The sequence below is a fragment of the Nuphar pumila genome, chromosome 1, assembly GCF_984573655.1.
Source record: "Nuphar pumila chromosome 1, dmNupPumi1.hap1.1, whole genome shotgun sequence".
Lineage (NCBI taxonomy): Eukaryota > Viridiplantae > Streptophyta > Magnoliopsida > Nymphaeales > Nymphaeaceae > Nuphar > Nuphar pumila.
This window is the reverse complement of record NC_143249.1, coordinates 20,171,785-20,189,749: the sequence shown is the minus strand read 5'-3', so window position 1 is coordinate 20,189,749 and position 17,965 is coordinate 20,171,785. Positions and strand designations below refer to the sequence as shown.

The 17,965-nt window shown below is 40.7% G+C and overlaps 1 protein-coding gene across 1 annotated transcript in view; it reads left to right on the top strand.

The window, feature by feature from the left end:
* LOC149848263 (receptor homology region, transmembrane domain- and RING domain-containing protein 2-like) overlaps positions 1 to 17,965 on the top strand; it is a 44,717-nt gene that overhangs the window by 13,222 nt on the left and 13,530 nt on the right. The window contains exons 3-4 of the mRNA XM_090010877.1: positions 3,144 to 3,374; positions 3,849 to 4,253. Of these exons, the coding sequence (XP_089867003.1) occupies positions 3,144 to 3,374; positions 3,849 to 4,253 (636 nt within the window). The remainder of the gene's footprint in view (positions 1 to 3,143; positions 3,375 to 3,848; positions 4,254 to 17,965) is intronic.

Below are 17,965 nucleotides of genomic sequence, written 5' to 3'. Positions count from 1 at the left end.
TTATGAAACCATGTAGTTTCGAAAGATTGTTAAAATCTTTATTCTTATTGATAGCATTTGTTTGTTTTCCATTACAAGCTTTCTTACCTCAAGTGTCTTCTCCTTTCTATGCCTCTTATCTAAGTCTCATTATATGTAGGGAAGATATGTTTATTTGCAAATTCGTGTGTGATTTTAACATATTGTTGGCATTGTACTCTTGATCTAGTCACTGAAACAATTGATTTTTTAGTGTCATTATATGTAGATTAGAGATGTTTATTCCAACATTCATGTGTGACTTTAGCCTATTGTTGGCATTATACTCTTGATCTAGTCGCTGATACACTTGATTTTTGAGTGTCATTATATATAGTCAAGAGATATTTATTCACCCCTTCGTGTGTGATTTTAGCTCTTTGTTGACATTATGCTCTTGTTTTAGTCGTTGATACACTTGTTTTTAAGTGTCATTATATGTAAACAAGAGATGTTTATACACACCTTCGTGTGTCTTTGACCCTTTAGTGGCATGATAATTATGCTCTTGTTCTAGTCGTTTATAGACTTGATGTTTGAGGTTTGGAGGCCTAGAAGGTGATTGCTTGTGGTGGTCAAACTAGTATTTTAATTTGCAAAATTCATTCATTATGATGTATGAAAATTTTGAAATCTCTTCGTAATTTTTTTTAAACTCATTTGCTCTTTTATGAGAAATGGTTGAAATATTTTCATGCATTGTATATGGTTTAGTTGGCGTGAGTTATTTCATGATTAATTGTTTTGGATAATTTGCATAAGGTTATGTTTTTCTAATCATGTATTCTTGAAAGATTGTTTAATATTATTGGTCCATATGTGACATCTTCATTGGTTCTAAATTATTGCATGGTTTATTCATATATGCATTAGTTGTTGGTTTAAATATTGCTTCTAATTGATCCATGCTTATTTATATCTTTTGCTGCGTAAAGATGATTTGTTATTGAGTTATTTCTTCATAGTGTTAATAATGATGAAAATCTATGATTATTATACATTAATATGTCTTTTGTGATATATATGTGTATGATTTTCATAAAATAACTTTATCATTGTTTGCAACTCTCTTAATATTATTCTATTACGGTCGAGTTTGTTAATAACTATCATGTTTTTAGTTAATGACTGCTCAAAATCAATTCTTATTTTAAATGATTTTGAAAAATGTTAAATTGACTTATTAAATATTTTGTACGTATTTTATGTTTGTGTGCTTAACCATCCTCTCTCTATAATACATATATATAGTTATATATATATAGTTGTTAGATTGCTCTTGTTTTGCTCTCTTTATAGTTTCTTCAAATATCAGCGGTATAGATGATTCTAAAGACATTTCGAGAATATCAAGAATTGATGATATTGAAGATCCTTTATGTAATGGAGCATATGATTGAGCACCCCTTGAAGAGACACCAAATGGAAGAACTTGATGAAGTCTATGAAGACATTTTGTGTATTGGGTTTTTTCTTTTGTAATTTCAAACTTACAATGAGACACTTTAAGTTTGAGGGTGGGTGTTAAGATTAATGTAATATAAGTATATATATGTATATATATTGTTTAATATATATATAAATATAATAATAATATATATTATAAATATATATGATATATGTGGGAGTCAAGTCAAAGCTAGTTTGACTAGCTCCCAATAGCTAGAATTCTAGCTCTCTCATTCTTTAATGAGAGAGGACTTCCCTTCTCTATTTCAATTCTCTTCTTCTCTCTACTTTTCTCTATAAATATGGGTGGGTGTGCCTTTGTAAGGTGAGAAAATGATGGGTAGTTTTAGATATTTTTGACTGTTCTTGAGTGCATTTTGTAATGAGGTTTTTATGTATTTATTCTTTTATGTATTTTATTGTTCATTATGAATGAAATCATTTATTCACAAATCTTGTATTAGTTTGTATCTTGTTAGTATTCAAATGTATTTTGATTTGGCATTTGGATTATGATTTTGAATGTCTTGGGTTTCTCGTCATTTCGTGACAACGTTGTCGTATATCACATTGGAATATTAGCTTGCGGATTTCTTCACCAAAGCTCTTCCTGATTCTCGTTTTATTTTTCTCCTTAACAAACTTTCGGTCATTTCACCGTAAGTTTGAAGAGGGGTGTTAAAATATATGTATGTATGTATACTCATGTATATATATACATATTCATATATTTTAAGTATTATAATAGTTAATCCCTTATAAGGGTATTTTGATCTTTTTACTTGTACTAATAACTATTTTTTAGAAACAACTATTAAATTATTAATGTATTTTTTATATTCTTTATTTTATTTTTTACTTTTTTTTGTCTAACCTTTGCCCCCCCCCCCCCCCACACACACACACACCCCACCCACCATAGAGCCCTTGGGAGCTCCCCAATGACTCTATGTGGGGAGTTCCCAATAGTCTCCTACCTTGGTTGTGTATATAAATAGGGGATTTGCTTTCCCCATCTCCTTCGCCTTCAAGTGTGCCACCCAACAGCTAATTTTAGACAAGGATTAAAATTTCATCACTGTTTGCACAAGATGATGGTGAACATCATGGACATGTCATCCAGAACTCGTGGATCTGTCTTTGTCAAGAGAAAATGTGTAGATGAACTGCTTTTTCAAGGTTAACAGTAAATTATTTCTAGCCATCATAAATCTAAGTAGTGAAGAAACTAGAAAGTGCTCCTCTTGGCATATTGCTGTTACATCGGGATGCAGTCTATATCTCTGACTATTAGAAATTTAAGTGATTTATTGTTACAGTTCAGTGTGCTTGTGAGATGACCATAAAGCACAGTGATCACTCATTGGGTTTTCCTTCAGCTGTATAGTTTCAGAATTTTGGATGTAATTATCACATCTTCCTTTCTCCTTATGCAACACGGAGGAAAAAAAATGTCATTCTCACTTTCATGGAACTGGTCATTTTGTTGCTTAAAAGTTCGTCCAACTAATCGAAAAGAATCCTGCAGTGCATTGTTAACAATGTATTGAGCGTGTTGACAGTGCAGTTTTAATAAACAAATAGAAATTGTATCCCCGCTGATTTCTTTTTCCTTTCATGTTTGCTAATTGGTAACTGTACGAATTGAGCTAATTATTGTGTTTGCGAATTTCCAGCTCCGGCAGTTACAGCATCAGGAGAATGTGGGGTGCTATATTTAGCTGATCCTCTTGACGCTTGCACTCCATTGACTAATGATATTGCTCCATCAGAAGGCAAAAGATCCCCATTTGCATTAATTATACGAGGGGGATGCACATTTGAAGATAAAGTTAGAAATGCACAGCATGCTGGACTCAAGGCAGCCATTGTCTATGATAACGAGGACGCTGGAATTCTGGTTTCAAGTAAGTCGTGGGTTCTTTTACTTATCTATATTTAATATCTTCTACATCGGTTTACACACTCAAGAAAATGGAATTTTATTTGAAGGCATTAATAGACTGAATATTGGCAGAATAAAAAAATTGAGCTACAAATGCAGTTATTCATGTATGTGAAAATGGTGGTTCTTTTAGGACTTCGACAAAAAGTGCTATCTGCACCATAGTCTTGATTTTCAATAATAAAGAGGCAATGCCACGTGTGTGTATATGATTACTATTGTACCTTTTCATTTATTTTTCTCATACCGAGCATTTTCCCTAGGCAAACTGCTCAACATCTTTGATGTCATCATGGACTTGTATCTATTTGTCTTGGGAACCAGAATGGAAATATGAAAGAAGGCTTGTGGTTGTGTGCACTCATTGTCATATAATCATTTGAACTGTTTCTGCAGCATGTGACCAATTCTAAAATTTCAACGTGTGTAATTGCAGTGGCTGGGAACTCTGCAGGGATAAAAATCCATGCAGCATTTATTTCCAAGGCAGCAGGTGAAGAACTGAAGAAATATGCTGGCATAATTGACATGGAGTTGTGGATCATTCCAACTTTTGAGAATTCAGCATGGTCTATCATGGCAATCTCCTTCATAGCTCTACTTGCCATATCAGCTGTGCTTGCAACATGCTTCTTTTTGCGTAGGCATCGGATAAGAAGAGATTATCCTCGGACTCCCCTTGTTTGTGAGTTCCATGGAATGAGCAGTCGTCTAGTGAAAGCATTGCCAAGCATTATATTCACATCCGCTGTGGAAGATAACTGTACGTCATGTACATGTGCAATTTGCCTTGAGGACTATATGCCTGGAGAAAGACTGAGAGTACTGCCTTGTCGCCACAGTATGTTCTGCTCTCTCTGATATTCTTCTCTATATTGATTGTTACTGCATCACTATGGTACTGGACTTCCTAGAATAAAAGAAGAGGCTCACTCTTCTTCAGTAAAACACAGTTCATTGTTTCTCAACAAGAATATCTCATTAAGTTTTGCAATCTGAAATAGTGATTGTAAATTGCGTTTTGCCCTTTCCTACTTCAGTTAGGAAAGTTGTTAGAATATATGTATTTCCTATATATATATATATTTTCATCTTTGTAATAGGCATACCCTCTAGGGGTATTTCTGTAATTTCCCCTTGTAATAAGATTATGTCCACTAGGGACATTTGTTTTTTTAATATTTATTTATTTTTATTTTTCTGCTTTAGGGTTTACAGGTTTTGGCCAAGGGCATTTTTGTCCTTGGCCATGTAGCCATTCGGAGCTCCCTAATGGCTAGATTTCTAGTCGTTGGGAGCTCCTCGACGGCTGCAAGTCCTCTCTCTCTCTCTCTCTTATGTACTCTATAAAAAAGGGTATTTTGCCTCTTGTTTTTTTATGTATTTTGTGTTCATTTAATATTAAATAAAAATTATATTTTTTCTTTTGTGTGCTAGCTAGCCCTTTGTGGCTTTGTGTGTTTTGCCCATAAGTGGCTTTTGTGATTGTGCACCTTATAGCCCTTTAGTGGCATTGTATTTGTGCACACTGCTCAACTGATGCAGCCCACGATAGAGGAGGAGTGAAATAATGGCCCACCGTGAATCGGTGGCTGAACTTCTTTATTAAACTCAAAATAGTTTCACTAAACAATGGGGAAAACAGTAACAATAAAGAACGTAAAGGAGAAAACAATATGCAGGAAGGAAGAATAGGAAAAACTGCTGAAAACAAAGAACGGCGGGAGCTTTCAATCTTCTCTGCCTCCATGCAACCCTAGGAAGGGCCTTTTAAAAGACTATTTACTGGACCCGGGTCGCGGGTCCAGATTAGGATCCGACCCACGATCTGGGTTAGCCTCTGTCTGCAGCTGGTTCTGGGGCGTGCGAGCTCCACCACGCCTGGCGTAGGTGCGCAGGGGGACCTCCCTGCGTCGTGGCTCCGTTCCTGCAAGTGAGTCATACCCGCGGGGTCCTTCATCCACCCTTTGTGGCGGATCGGGTGGCACTATGGACCCACTCGGGTCCTGCCCTGCATCATTCTCCCCTGGTTGGGAAGAAGTCTGCTCTGTCGACTTGTTGCCACAGTAAGCATACAGATCAGCCACGTTGAAAATAAGGGAAATATGCCAGTCATCGGGCAGCTCAAGGAGGTAAGTATTCAAACCCAATCGCTGAAGGATCCTAAAAGGGCCAAACTTCTTAGGACTTAGTTTGCTATAGGTGCCTACAGGAAAACGCTCTGGTCGCAGATACACCCAGACAAGTTGACCGACCTCGAAATGGACATCACGACGACCCTGATCTACGAAAGCTTTGTAGGTCTCGTAGCTTTCAACAAGTTTGGCCCGGACTTGTCTGTGAATGTCACGCATATATTCGACAGCATCAAAGGCATCCTGAGCTGGAGCTGAGAGATCAAACACAGGGGCTAGATCAACGACATGGGTGGGAGACCGACCATACACTACCTGGAACGGAGATTTACCAGTAGAACGGTTAATGGAGTTGTTATAAGCGAACTCGGCTTGGGGCAATACGAGATCCCAAGTTTTGACATTTTCGCCCACTAGGCTCCGTAACAAATTCCCTAGGGTGCGGTTCACAACTTCGGTTTGGCCATCAGTCTGGGGGTGATACGCACTACTGAACTGAAGTTTAGTCTTCAACAGGGCCCACAACGATTTCCAAAAGTGGCTCATAAAACGCGTGTCACGATCAGAAGTGATTGTGTGAGGTAGACCATGGAAACGGGCAACGTCCTTGAAATAATATAAGGCGACTAAAGAGGCATCGGTGGTGCGCTTACATGGGACAAAGATAGTCATTTTGGAGAGCCGATCAACAACTACTAAAATGGAATCAAAACGACGTGGTGTGCGGGGAAGGCCCACGATAAAATCCATGGATACGTGCTCCCACGATCGTTCAGGAATGGGTAACGGAGTATACAGACCACTATTTTGACGATGTCCCTTGGACACTTGACACACATGACAACCTTGGATGAACTTGACAACATCTTTGCGCATTTTGGGCCAAAAGTATCGTTCATCTAAGAGGGCGAACGTCTTATCGTGCCCGAAATGCCCTGCTAGCCCTCCTTCATGTAATTCAGAAATTAACTGAAGTCTAAGAGAGAAATTGGGTACACATAATTGGTTACCACGGAAGAGGTAACCATTATGAATACAAAAACGGGGGTCGAGGGTGCGATCTGAAGAAATGCACCCTTCCCAGACTTTGTGAAAATCAGGGTCTGTGGGGTATAACTCCTTGCATTGTTCGAAACCAATGACCTGCACTGACATAGTCATCAGAAGGTTGTTCTTCCTACTAAGAGCGTCAACCACCTTGTTCAGGGTACCAGATTGATGGCGAAGCGAAAAGGTGTACTCTTGCAAGAAACTGACCCACTTGGCATGACGAGCACTCAACTTCTTTTGACTATTCAGATACTTTAAAGCCTCATGGTCCGTGTACAAGACAAATTTCTTATAAATGAGATAATGTCTCCAATAACGAAGGGCTTGTACAACGGCATAGAACTCAACATCGTAAGTGGAGTATTGGCACCTGACCTGAGTCAGCTTCTCACTAAAGAAGGCAACGGGCCTACGATTCTGACTCAAGACAGCGCCAATCTCCACTTTGGAGGCATCACATTCCACCTCAAAGACTGCACTAAAATCTGGGAGAGCTAAGACAGGAGCAGTGGTCATTTTGTCGTTGATGATCGTAAAGGCTTTGCCAGCCGCGGGCGTCTAATGAAAGCTAGTACCTTTGAGGCACAACGTGATGGGGGCCATAAGGGTACTAAAATTCCTCACGAAACGTCGATAAAAAGTGGCTAACCCGTGGAAACTACGGATTTCTCCTATAGTCTTTGGGGTAGGCCAATCGACAATCGCGCGGACTTTTGCGGGGTCGGCCTTGACACCATCAGATGACACAATAAACCCTAAGAACACGACACTGGACGTCATAAACTCACACTTTTTGGCATTGGCATACAATTTTTCCTTTCTCAAGATATCTAAGACTTGACGCAGGTGACTCAAATGATCGGACAATGAGGAACTATAGATCAAAATGTCGTCAAAGTAGACAACAACAAACTTCCCAATACACGGACGCAAGACCTGGGTCATCATGTTCATAAAGGTATTTGGGGTATTAGATAACCCAAACGGCATGACTAACCACTCGTACAATCCATCACGCGTCTTGAATGCCGTTTTTCACTCGTCTCCTTCGCGTATACGAATCTGGTGAGACCCGCTTTTTAGATCTATTTTTGAGAAAATGGAGGCACCAGATAACATATCAAACATATCATCCAAATGAGGAATGGGAAAACAGTATTTGACTGTGATGCGATTGATCGCACGACTATCGACGCACATGCGCATGGACCCATCTTTCTTAGGAGTAAGTAAGGCGGGAACGACACAAGGGCTAACACTCTCACGAATGAAACCCTTTTGCAGCAATTCTTGAACCTGTCTTAATAACTCAGTATGCTCAGTGGGGTTCATGCGATATGCGGGAAGGTTGGGTAGACTCGACCCTGGCACAAAGTCAATGGCATGCTGCACTACCCTTTCCGAAGGTAATCCATCAGGTAGTTCATCCGGCATAATGTCGCGGAACTCCTCTAGAAGAGGGGCAACGTCCGCGGGAATGGACACTGACGAACTCATCACTGGCTTTGCTACTAGGGCATAACAATAGCCCTATTCCTGACAATGGTTTAGGAAAAGCCGGTACGAGAGGCCTGCGAGTCGGGGGACTCGCTCAGGTTTGTCCATAGTGGGGAAACCAGTCTCCTTGATAGGTAGAAGGACTATCTTATGGCCATTAAAGACAAAAAGAGTATGTGTTCTTGCGGCCATCGTGAGTTGTCTGGCGATCGAACTGCCAGGGACGTCCCAAAAGAATGTGACACGCGTGCATAGGGGCTACATCACACCACACCTCATCGTGGTAGTGTTCCCCCATGGAAAACCGGACTAGACATCGCTGAGTGATGGGAACCTCGTTTCCTTTCTTGAACCAGGCCATCTTATAAGGTTGGGACAACTTTTCGGTGTTGAGTTTCAAGGTAGACACCACACTCTCAGACACCATGTTCTCACAAGCTCCGGTGTCAATGATGACATCACAAGCGTGCCCCTTACAGTTGCACCGGGTCCTAAAAATGTTATTCCTTAGCCATTTCGATGGGGCCGATTCTCTGGGTGTGGTCAACACATGACGGATGGACAACAAGCTTTCGACGTTGTCGTCGAACTCTATGACTCCTCTCTTATCCTCAACTTCAACGAATGACTGGTCATCACTATCACTCTCACTTGCGGACTCTACAATTCCTTCAACAAGATGGGTGTTCCTGCTCACGGTGGGACACTTGGACGCGACGTGTCCTAACTCTTGACACCTAAAACAATGAAGGGTCGACTCACTAGGTTTGGCTTTGGACCGGGTGTGGAAAGCTGGGCCTGACTGGTCAGGTTTGCTAAGGTCTGCTTTAGGCTTTGAATCACTAGGGGAGCTTGCTCCCCTGGTTGGGAAACTCGGCTTGGGTCGACTGGGGGGCTCACTACGGGTCGTCCTATAGTCTTGCCTCCGCTTCAGCTTGTCCTCGATATTCATGGCGTAACTGCTGGCTTGATCTAATGTCTCAACTGTGACACAACTAAAATCATCAGAGATAGCAGGACGGAGACCCAAAATGTACCTCGTGACCTGCTGACGAGCTGTTTCCTCGATCTGCACACGCAGGGAAAGACGATGGAACTCCGCGGTGTACTCTGCTACAGTTCGGGAACCTTGGCGCAGGGTCAGGTATTCCTTGTAGGCTCGCTCGGCGTGATCCGAAAGCACGAACTTCGACTGCATCAGTCTTTGCATTTCCTCCCACGACTGTACGCGCTCTAACCCCTGCCGCTCCCTTGATCGTTGGAGCTCCACCCACCATGTCTGTGCTAGGCCTCTCAATCGCGTAGACGCTAGCGAGACACGACGATGTTCAACGACGGTGTGATAGTCGAAGAAGAACTGCACTGCATAAGACCAGTCGAAAAACTGTTCCGCGTCGAATCGCCCCGCAAACTCCGGAAGATCCAGTTTTACGCCATAGGTGGAGGAGTGGTCTGGTGCTCTCTGTTGTCGCGGCTCCACCATTCCTGCAGGATGCTCGTTCCAGAAAATGTCGTCGTCCCATGCTGCTTCATTGCCCCTAGGGTGGTATGGCTCGCCGGGATGCTGGTGCTGTCGAACTCTCCCGATGGGGGGTCGGCGGTCAGGGCGCGCCGGTTCCTGCTGACATTGCCTCGGTCTGGTTTGCCCGTGGGCGGGCACCATCTGCGGCCGGTATTGTGGTACTGGTATTGTGGTACTGGAATGACGGGAAGTCCAAGGTAGGGGGGAGGGTTTGGGTGAGTTTCTGGTTCCTGGTGGGTAGAATTGGTATAATAGGGTGGTGGGTTAGGAGTATGGTGTTGGGCCGGATGTTGTGTTGGTTTCTGGGGCAGGGTTGGGTAAACAGGTGGGTTTGGGTTTGGGTATGGGTATGGGGTTTGATGGGTATATGGATGGGTTGACTCGCCCGATGGGATGTGGATCGGGCCCATTCCTACACTACTCGTTGGACCCAGATATGGATGGGAAGGATCGAGGATCGAGTTTTGGGGATAATAGGCTTGGTCTGAACTCGATCCCCGATCCAAGAGATTATGGGTCTGGTTTTGACCCGGCTCAAATCCAAACTGGAGCTCCGTCCGGGTCTGATATGGGCTAGGGTCGGCATGAGATCTACTTTGTAGGTCAAAATTACTGGGTTGGTTCTGGTTCGGGGTTGCCCGCGCACCTGAACCAACTAGGTAGGTTGGGTAAGGGAGGTCTAGACCCAAACCCGCTCTCTGGGACCCAAGGGTTGGTCCCAACGAAACGGGCCTGTGCCCTGCTGGAACAAAAATCGAGTTGGACCCTCTGATGTCAGGTCCCCCCAAATGGATCTGGCCTGCTCCCGCTCGTAGAGGTACCATTTCGGAGCCTCCCCGCGCGGGATCGGGAGGGAGAGATGGCTCTCCCCTAACTCAGACATACGAACCTGGGTCTACAACTGGGCCCAACGTGACGCTGGGCCCTTGTCGACCCAGGTCCAGTTGTTGCGCGTCGCGCGTGGTGCCCTGCCACGAGGCCGGACCTGCAGGTGGGCCCAACGCAAGGCTGGGACCCTGCAGCGTAGCCCCAGGTACGCGCGACCACTCGCCGGGACTGGCAGGTGTCCCCTGCACACTGCTGGGTCCCTGCAGGTTCGGTCCTACCTGCGATCCCAACGTAGGGAGGCGCGGTTTAGATGGTGGGGCTGTTACCAGGGGGTTGCTGCTCATCGGGGCTCCCTGGTGTTGCTGCGCGTTATTCAGATCAGGGGCGAGGGCTGTCGCCGACAGGAACGCGGTGCTTCGACCCTGCTGGTGTTGCGTCGGCTGCAGGGATGCGGTAAAGCTGGGAAGTGGACCTGCTGCTGCGCCCTCGACGAGGCCTGCGCACAATGTTGCGCACGGCTCTTGGGGTTTCTCGAGTGTTGTCACGCGATCTTCAAACCCGTCCATCCTCTTTGACAGGCCGACGATATCCCTACTCATTCGCATCATGTTTTCTTGGATTTTCGTCAATACATCCATGACACGCAATAATGGGTCTTCGCTGCCGGCCTCCTCACGTTCCTCGCCTCGCACCGGATCGCTCCCTGCTTCAAGAGCCATCTCGCTGATGAAGATGGGTGCGGCTCTGATACCAATTTGATGCAGCCCACGATAGAGGAGGAGTGAAATAATGGCTCACCGTGAATCGGTGGCTGAACTTCTTTATTAAACTCAAAATAGTTTCACTAAACAATGGGGAAAACAGTAACAATAAAGAACGTAAAGGAGAAAACAATATGCAGGAAGGAAGAATAGGAAAAACTGCTGAAAACAAATAACGGCTGGAGCTTTCAATCTTCTCTGCCTCCATGCAACCCTAGGAAGGGCCTTTTAAAAGACTATTTACTGGACCCGGGTCGCGGGTCCAGATTAGGATCCGACCCACGATCCGGATTAGCCTCTGTCTGCAGCTGGTTCTGGGGCGTGCGAGCTCCACCACGCCTGGCGTAGGTGCGCAGGGGGACCTCCCTGCGTCGTGGCTCCGTTCCTGCAAGTGAGTCATACCCGCGGGGTCCTTCATCTACCCTTTGTGGCGGATCGGGTGGCACTATGGACCCACTCGGGTCCTGCCCTGCATCATCAACTTGTTTCATTACATGGTATCAGAGCCATCGGTATCGACGATCATGTAAAACTTGTTCGTGTGGATCGTATGATCGTGGGCTCGTGGTGTCCATATGAACCATGCTTCTACTATTTCTTTTTCTCTCTCTCTCTCTCTCCCTCCCTCTCTCTCCTTCTCTTACTCTCTCCTTTTATTGTATCAATGGAAGATGAATGAGAAGTCATCATCTCTCTTCCCGTAAAACTCAATGACACTAACTATGTGATGTGGGCTATGTCACATGGGTGCAGGTGTGGGTGCGGGGATTCGGCACTTCCAAAAAACCCGGGTGCAGCAGGGGCAAAAATGTAATATATATATATATATATATATATATATATATATATATATATATATATATATATATATATATATATATATATATAAGGGGGTTCGGGGGTTCCCCCGACGCGGGTTGGGGGTCCAATTTTTTTTGCTGGTGTGTTTGTTTGAAGACTCGTTACCCACGTTCTGCTTGTTGTGTACTTTGAGGCAACGGGACAAAATTGATGAAACGAAAGGATTGACAATCTGATCGACCCATCAGCAGCCTGCTGCGTTTTGCTGACTGTCATGATTCAATCATGTCTGAAACTCCCTGGTCTTCACGAAAAAAAATATAAGCGCAAGGTTTGATGTGGTTTGTTGGAGAGAGAGTCTTCATGAGGCCTACGACTCCACTGCCACGCCATAGGATTCTTGAAATTTCATTTTATATACAGCTGCACGACAGCGCACCCATCTCGTTAGGAGAACAGTGAATACTAATAGCCAGCAAGGCTACCACCATCATTATCATTTATTCAATTATTATCATTTATTATGGAGAGAGAAAATCCTTTACGAAAAAGAAGGATCAGCAAGGCTACCACCATCATTATCATTTATTATGGAGAGAGAAAATCCTTTACGAAAAAGAAGGATCTGGATTGAAAAGGCAGGAGCAGCAGCAATTGTCAGCAGATTTTTTTTTTTTAAAAATTCTGCAGCTCATTTCATAGGGCAAATTAAAAAAAAATGGACCTTAATGATCCTGGGTGCGGTCAACGCACCCAGGATCGGGTTGACCGCACCCGGTGCCGCACCCGCACCCGCGTCGAGTCGCGTCGACGCGGGTGCGGCACCTTGCTAGCCGAATCCCTGTGACATAGGATGTGGGCATCCATAGTAAAACATAAAATTTGTGGAAAGGGTCTATGGGGTTTGGTGGATGACTTCGAGAAAAAACTAAAACTTGTTCTCTCAAAGAATGAAAATGGCAAAGAGGTGGCGCTTCAAGGAGAAGAGATGAATACAGAAGTTGTTGATTACGAAAGGAGATGAAAAGACTGAAAAATGGGTCATTCCAAAATCATGGGATGACTAATTAATAGTGTTGACCAAGGTTGTAAGTATCATATTGTTACCCGTATCGGTCGGGCCCAAAGTAACACCGTATCATATTCGTAAATGTATTGTAATTTTTTAATAAAAAAATCCAAACATTCGAAAAAAATTTAGAAAAATAAAAAAAGCAACATAAATTCTAAAAAAATCATCTCACATAAAACAATGATGAATTACACAAAATACAACCATAAAATCACATATGAAGGCAACTGCATAATTTAAATTAACAACAAACCATGCAACTTGGCAATGTAAATAAAAGACAACTACATAATTTAAATTTTAAACATAATTAAAGCCTTACATTTAACCAACTAACTAACAATATTAAATTCACATCCAAGTCATACTAAAATGTCATAAGTCATGGCTAAACTACTAAGAGTTCATGATAACTAAAAACATTACATTTAACCACCGTCTTACATGCCAATCTTCATCTTTAAAGTTCTAAACTACAAAGATCCAGAATTAAACTATCTTCTAGAGCCTATTTGCCAAACATTAGGACAATATTTCCTCATTTCTGCATCCAACTGCTTCTCGATGATCTCTTTATGTTGGGCCATTTTTTTGGCAATTGTGTCTTCATCATCTTTATAATCTGGAACAATGGTTGAAAGTCTTTCATCTTTGCATTTTTGCAAAAACCTTCTTATTCAATTTTTTTCTAGTTCAACAATAACATCATTACGAAAAGTTGCAGGAATAGATGGTGAATCACATGGCCGTACATTTTGATCTTGACCTGCAATATGTTGCTCAAATCTATGTAGTCCACCTAAAGCGACATCTCAAATTCAATGGTAACCCTAGTCGTGGTACATCATCTCTGCTTCTGCAGTATTGCAATGCAAGATCATCTCTAATATGACATGAACGTGAAGACGACATCAAAGGATCTAAAGTAAAACATAACCAATTAAAAAACTCAATAAGAAGCAAAGAATAAGAAGCACCAGATACACATTTCTCAAAAAACACTCAATAAGAAACAAAAAATAGAGATTTTATACTTTACCCTACTTCATTGAGTGAAAAAGGAGTGGAAATGCACTCTTGATAAAATCGCAAATGTCCTCTCCCTTGTGCACAAATCGGCCCCCAAATTAATCTCACAAAACCTAGGGTTCGTGGGTTCCCTTTTAACAAACTCTGGACATATAAAGATCTTGGCCATCAAGAGGCCTTTTAAACCTAAAATGAAAAAAGGCAACTTTTGACCTTTTTTAAGTGTGCCGATACTGTATCGTATGATACACACTGTGTTGTATGATACCACACGATAATGGGTGTATCATACGATACACCCGATACGGGTACGATACGAGTGTGTATCGTATCGTAAAACACAAAAGTAACGATACATACGACTATGGTGTTGACATAAAAAAATGTTCTAATTTGACAAAATTCGATTTTGCTAGTGATGATTGAAAGTATCTCCAAGATATGTTTTGTCTTAAAGATATAGCCCATGTATGTTATCTCCAAAATAAAGTGAGAACTATAACCCAAAGAGACATGAGCATAATTAAATACTGCAATGCTCTTTCTCTTCTTTTGGATGAATTGGCTTTTTTAGAGCTCAAGTGGCATTGTCCCCATAATAGAGTTCCGTGAAAAGCAAATCAAAACAAAACATTTTTACCAATTTGTTAATGAGCTTATACCTGAATTTGAGGGGATCAAATCGGCTCTCCTCCATAGAGGGGGTGTTCCTACCGTAGTTTAAACTCTAGAATAATTGACTATGAAAGAGAATAGGTTAAAAAAACTCACATCCTCCAAAGATGAAGAATCAATTCGTGTTATGTCAAGACCCGAAAATCACACAAGAATTTACAAGCCTCCTCACTTTGGAAGTAGCTCAAATGACTATGAATACAAGAAGAGTGGTAAGATAATATGTCATTTTTGCAATGAGCCATGTCACATCAAGTCATTTTGCCCAGAGAAGAGAAGAGAAGAGAAGAGAAAATCAAATAGATGAAGAGAAAGTGGCCTCTGTAGGGGCCATCTTTTGGAAGAAATGGTGTAAATGAAAGCTTCAAAAGTATTGACTTAATGTCACTAGCACAACTCATGGAGGCACTACAACCAATGTTCAAAAACCAAGCTTCTTCCCTCTTCGGTGCGGCCGTATCCACATGCATTGATCCTGGTAAGACTTTTTGGATTTTTTATTCTAGTGCTTCCTTTCATATAACTCCAAATGAGTCCATACTAGCCAAATGCCATATTAACCCAAATAATTCTTATGTTTCAACCAGAGTTATCAGAAGCTTCTTAGATAGGTGGGAAGCTCGCTTCCCGGAAACTCGATACTCACTTCCGAAACTTGATGAGAACCTCGATTCTCCCACGCTTTTCCTATGCTTTCCACACACTTCATTTATTCATCTTATATGTTCTCTTACTCAACTTTTCATGTTTTTTATGTGTTTTCTCTCACTCTTCTCACTTACTTCCATGTGCTTTCTCTAAATTGGTAATCATCATTTTTAGCTTTTATTAAAAATTTAATTCTTACACTAAAAAATAATAAAATTTAATATTAGTCACTTTTATTTTAGTTTTTATTTGTGTTTCATTATGATTCACATTCAATTATTATATATATTTTTTATTCCTCGCTTCCCACTTCCTATACATTTTAAAATGCATCTCTTCTCGCTTTCGCTTCCCGTATAGTTTCCCGCTTTCGCTTCCTAGTCTGACAACCTTGGTTTCAACCACCGTTGAAACTTATTTGAAAATCAAAAGTTTTGGAACTTTGTAAAAACATCAAACCTTTTATGTACCTAATATTAGAATGATATCGAAATTGAATTTAAACCTCTTATCCATTTCCCAAATTGCGGATCATAGGTATAATATTTCTTTTTCATCTAATAGTTGTTTGACACAATCTCTAATCTGGGAAGCTGATTGGGCGAGGCCATAAAAGTGGAGATCTCTATTTTATGAACAATCTTGAATTATGAAAACATACTAAAGAAATATATAGAAAATTGACATAAAAGATTAGGACATCCTAGTATGTCAAAAATACATTTGTTTCCATTTCTTGCAAATTGTAATGAAAATGATTTAGTTTGTAAAGATTGTATTATTATAAAAATGAAATCTTTACCGTTTGGATCTAGTCATTTCATATCTAAAGGAACCATTTGAGTTAGTGCATTCAGATGTATGGGGACTGACTTTGGTTGTGTTCAAAGGAGGAGTATTGTACTATGTTATTTTTGTGGATGATTATAGTAGACATACATGGATATATTTCCTTAAATACAAATAGGGAATTCTGAGTTAAGGTATGGTTTCTTGTTTTGTGCCAAAGTATTTGATTGTTTTAAAAAATTTCATCACTATGCTAAAACTCAATTTGAAGCCAACATTAAAAAATTTAGATCTGATTCTGGAGGAGAATTTTTTGTCAAATGATTTAAAATTTTATCTTGATCTATATAGGATTGTTCATAAAAAATCTTGTCCCTATACTCCTCAACAAAATGACTTAGCCAAAAGAAAACATAGGCATATTATTGAGACCAGTAGGACCCTTATATCAAAAAATGTTCTTAAAATTTTTTTGGGCAAAAGCCGCTCATACGATGGTTTATTTGATTAATAGAATGCCTTCAATCATACTATTGAAAATTGTTCTATTGAAAAATTATTTATAACTCCTCCCGATTATAAAAGGTTGAGAGTATTTTGTTGTAAATGTTTTTTTTCTTTCTAACAAAAATGATAAGCTTTCCGCCAAAGCCATTCCTTGTGTTATCCTAGGCTATGCCTAAAACCAAAAAGGATTTAGGTGTTATGATATTGAAAAAGATAAGCTTTAAGTTTCAAAAAATGTAACATTTCTTGAAAAAGAAAATGGTCTTAGAAAGATTACGCTTAAAAAACCTCATGAGTACTCCTTTTTGTTTGATTTAGTTGAAGAACATGATGATATTGATGATAATGGGAATGAAAGTAATGATAGTCATGATATGCATGAGTGACAATGATGACACTCATGATGCACGTGAGAGTGATATTCTTATTGTTGAACCTCACAATGAAATACAAATTTATTCTAATCGTATTCAAGGCCATCTTCCATGTGCATTAGAGAGGTATTTCTAAAGTCACAACATAGATCAATCTAGTGTTAGAACATCTACGAGAATGTCTAAAGCACCTAGTATGTTCGTATGTTATGAATCATTTGAACTCAACCATAGAGCTTGCCTTGTGGCCATTCACTCGTAGAGCAATCCTCTTATAACGAGGTCAAAAATCACCATGAATGAATTGCAACTGAGAATAATGAATTAGAAGCCTTAGAAAATGATAAAACTTGAGAGATTCAATCCTTATTTTAGGTTTACACAATAAAAACTAAAAGTAATGGAACACTAGAAAGATACGAAGCTAGGCTAGTAGCTAAAAGATTTGGTCAGAAATATAGAGTAGACTATGAGTAAACCTTTGCTCTGGTAGCTAGGATGACCATAGTTAGTGTTAAAATATAGTGTATATTCTTTTGTATTTAACTGATATATGTATATCTATATAATATACATATATCACAGTTATTTTTGGACATTTAATGTCCTATAATAGAATACAATCTACTAAGGACTGTAGAGTCTTTTTTTTTCTATTTTTTCTATTGTATGTCAATATGACTGTTCGGAGGCAGTCTAACTTGTCGTTGGACTGCTCCGAGCGGTCATCAATATGACCGTTGGACGCAGTCCAACGAATGTTGAACTTTCTCCCTCTATTGCATGTGCGGCTTTAAAAATAGAGTCTCACTACCTCTTGTTCTCTAATGCTTTTCACAAGCATTTGGTGTGTTAATATAAAAAT